At 47.2% G+C, this 2838-nt stretch overlaps 1 protein-coding gene across 1 annotated transcript; it reads right to left on the bottom strand.

Annotated features, from left to right (window-relative positions):
• Positions 1–967: 967 nt before the first annotated feature.
• On the bottom strand, positions 968–1996 carry TEOVI_000906500 (Glutaredoxin/Glutathione S-transferase, N-terminal domain containing protein, putative; the record flags this gene model as incomplete). Its single annotated transcript, XM_067222057.1, has 1 exon — positions 968–1996. One exon carries the CDS (start codon positions 1994–1996, stop codon positions 968–970), a length of 1029 nt encoding a protein of 342 aa, XP_067078158.1.
• Positions 1997–2838: the final 842 nt, after the last annotated feature.

The following is a 2838-nucleotide window of genomic DNA, read 5'->3' as shown; positions in this document are numbered from 1 at the left end:
CCACCCCCCACCGTACCGAAAACTTTATGGGATTTGGGCTCAAGAAAGCGATTGGAATGCGCGTAGTTGAAGCACCGCCTCAAGGAAGCGCCGCGTCTGATGTTTGTGGTTTCTTTTTATTTTTTATTTTTTAATGGGAACGGAAGAATCCAACGCAGGGCGCAGGACAGAATAATAATAATAATAATGGATTTGTGTTTATTCGAAATACCGCAGAAGTGTGGTGGCGTGAGAAACTACAAATTATGGAGCCCTTGAGGGCACTTAATTATTATTTTTTCCCCCTCGGCGCCGCGTTGCCGACATTTAAACCAGCCGTTGGAGAGCGGAACAAAACCAAATTAAAAAGTGGCATTTAACCATCCGCAGCCTTCCACTAATCACCGGTGCCATGCGAGTTTTTATTGTCGGGATTAATCAAAAAAATAAATAAATAAAATATGATGCCAAAAATTTGCGTAGCGGCGTAAACGTTCTTCATTTTTCCCCTCTTCTCAATCCAACGCGGGTGGCGACAGTCGCCATTTCCATTTCCTTCCGGTACTTTACGCATTAATTCCATGAAAAAATGCGGTGGCCGGGTCATGCGACGACGTGGCCCAAATAAATTCCCCCGCCGCTGCGCCTTCATGTTGTGAAAAAAAGAAAAAAATCCGTATGCTTCGCGGGGTCCCTCACCTTTTGTCTCCGCCCCTCTTCCGAAAAAAAAAAAAGAAAAAATGAGGATAAAAAGTATAAATATGAATAAAACCAGAGCAGTGCACCAGTTATTTTCTCTTTCCTTTGGATATATATATATATATATATATGAGTCATGAAGGTTTCGGTAAAGCTTAACAACCGTTTCTTCCCTACTTTTTCACCCACAGGGCAGAGGCAAAGTTCCTTACAAAACAGCTGCGGCTGCGGGTGCCAAGAAAATAAGGAGGAAAATATGTTCGTCCGCTGAATGTTTCTTTTTTTTCAATTATTTTTTTGTCACATGCGTCCGCTTCTGCAACGCCGCTTCCATGGCTGCACACCATTCTTTCAGCGGTCCTTCGTGAAGAGCGCTCCGAAGTCTCGGATGGGCGTCAATAATACGCGTCAGGCCATACATTTCCACATCTGCAATATCCGGTTCCTTCCCGCCGTGAAGTTGGTGGCAACCGCCGGAAAGGCGCGTAGCAAAACCGGACAACTCCGCAGCGAGCCAAGCGGAAGGGTCCCTTTGAAGAGAATTTTCCATTGAGGGAAATCCGCTTGTGGCCGATTCTTCAGCTGCAAACCGGGGGGCGACTTTATATTTCGCTAAAGCGTAAAGGGCAGTGGCACCAACCACGTGAAAGATCGGATTTTGGTAGTAGTAATGGGATGGGGTTACGTGTGGATATGTGGTGTACGCATCTCTCCAAGTGCTGTTAATTGCTAAGAAACCTGCCGCTTGAAACAGCTCCATCATCCATTTCCGTGTCTCCATAATGCGCGGGTCACTCAACTGCTTCGTGAATCCCAGTGGCGCTGAAATCGCTGCAATGATGTGTTGAGAATCCGCCACGTACGCCACACTTTTTTCCACCGCGTGCGGATTGTTTGGATCAGCGACCGCCTCCAGCCCGATTTGTGGGACTTGTACAAAACGTTGGTCCGGAAACCCTTTTGTCGTGAGCGGGCCAACTTCAACAATTTCAAATGGCACGAGATGGTAACGAAGCAGCCACTCAACCCTCTCACAATACGGGCATCCCTTCATGCGGTATAACGTCATATTAAAATCCCGTCCGGAGGGGGAAACTCCTTTTTTTCGCTCAGGACGGTTGGGCCACGGCCGGTGTGATGCATCGAAGGCTTCGGATAAAAGTACGGAATCCTGCATTGCGTTAAATTCATCAGCGGAAATCCGTGCCGGTGTTCTGCTTCCAGTTGCGTTCCGTTGGCCACCAAATAGGGAAACCAAACCAGCTCCCAGGACACCGCCTGCTGATGCATAGACAAACCGGGCAGATGGCCACCGCATTCCCCGCCGTTCCAGGGCTGCAGCTAACCAAAAAAAAATTGAAAGCAAATAACGCTACGGCGCTTGCAACGCGCCCCGACAGACACACACACACACAGAGAGAAGTTGAAAGGCAAACGAGGAAGGAGAAAATAACGCTGAGAAAAAAACATGGAGGCAACCAAACATTCAATAGCAACTTAAGTGGGCATGGACGGGTACTCGTTCGAACACGTGATGCCATCCCAGTGGGGGAAAAGCATTCTTTTGAGTGTATGTGTGTGTAGGTGGGAGGGAGGGGACTAACATGAGTACCGTGACGTTAAAATTGAAACAGAGGAACAAATAGGACATTATAATAGAAGAAACTAACTAACTGCGGCCGAAGCCCTCGTCTTTGTTTTACGAAATAATAATAATAGAGATAGCTACAAGTAACAAAGAGAAGGAGGAAAAAATAAAATATGCGGCAACGCGCCCAAACTCCGCTGCCACCACCTATGCACCGGGCGTATCGCCTTCCCTTCCACATCTCCGCATAGCCATCACATTTACTAGACAAAGCAAACAATGTATGGAAATAACGTAAAACCTAACGAGTGCTGTCGGAGGCGTGCAACCGGAGGAAGATGAGAAAAGGAAGGACGCATTCCCATTTCATTTTTTCCCGCATGTACGGGGGAAACGACCATCAAGCGGTACATCCTTCCTTGGGTTCGCAATCTCCTCTTGATGACACCTAAAGGGAAAACATTCCGAGAGCCGTCATCCTTTCCGTTCCCTTTTCTATCAAACCATTTCCAACGCATATTGCCACCATTTGCTCACCTGAAGATATTCACCAACATCTCAGGTGTCTTTTC

This window comes from Trypanosoma equiperdum, assembly GCF_001457755.1.
Source record: "Trypanosoma equiperdum strain OVI genome assembly, contig: ctg_1552, whole genome shotgun sequence".
In the NCBI taxonomy this organism is placed as follows: Eukaryota; Euglenozoa; class Kinetoplastea; order Trypanosomatida; family Trypanosomatidae; genus Trypanosoma; species Trypanosoma equiperdum.
The sequence above is the reverse complement of the archived record's forward strand: the minus strand, read 5'-3'. Positions and strand labels throughout refer to the sequence as shown.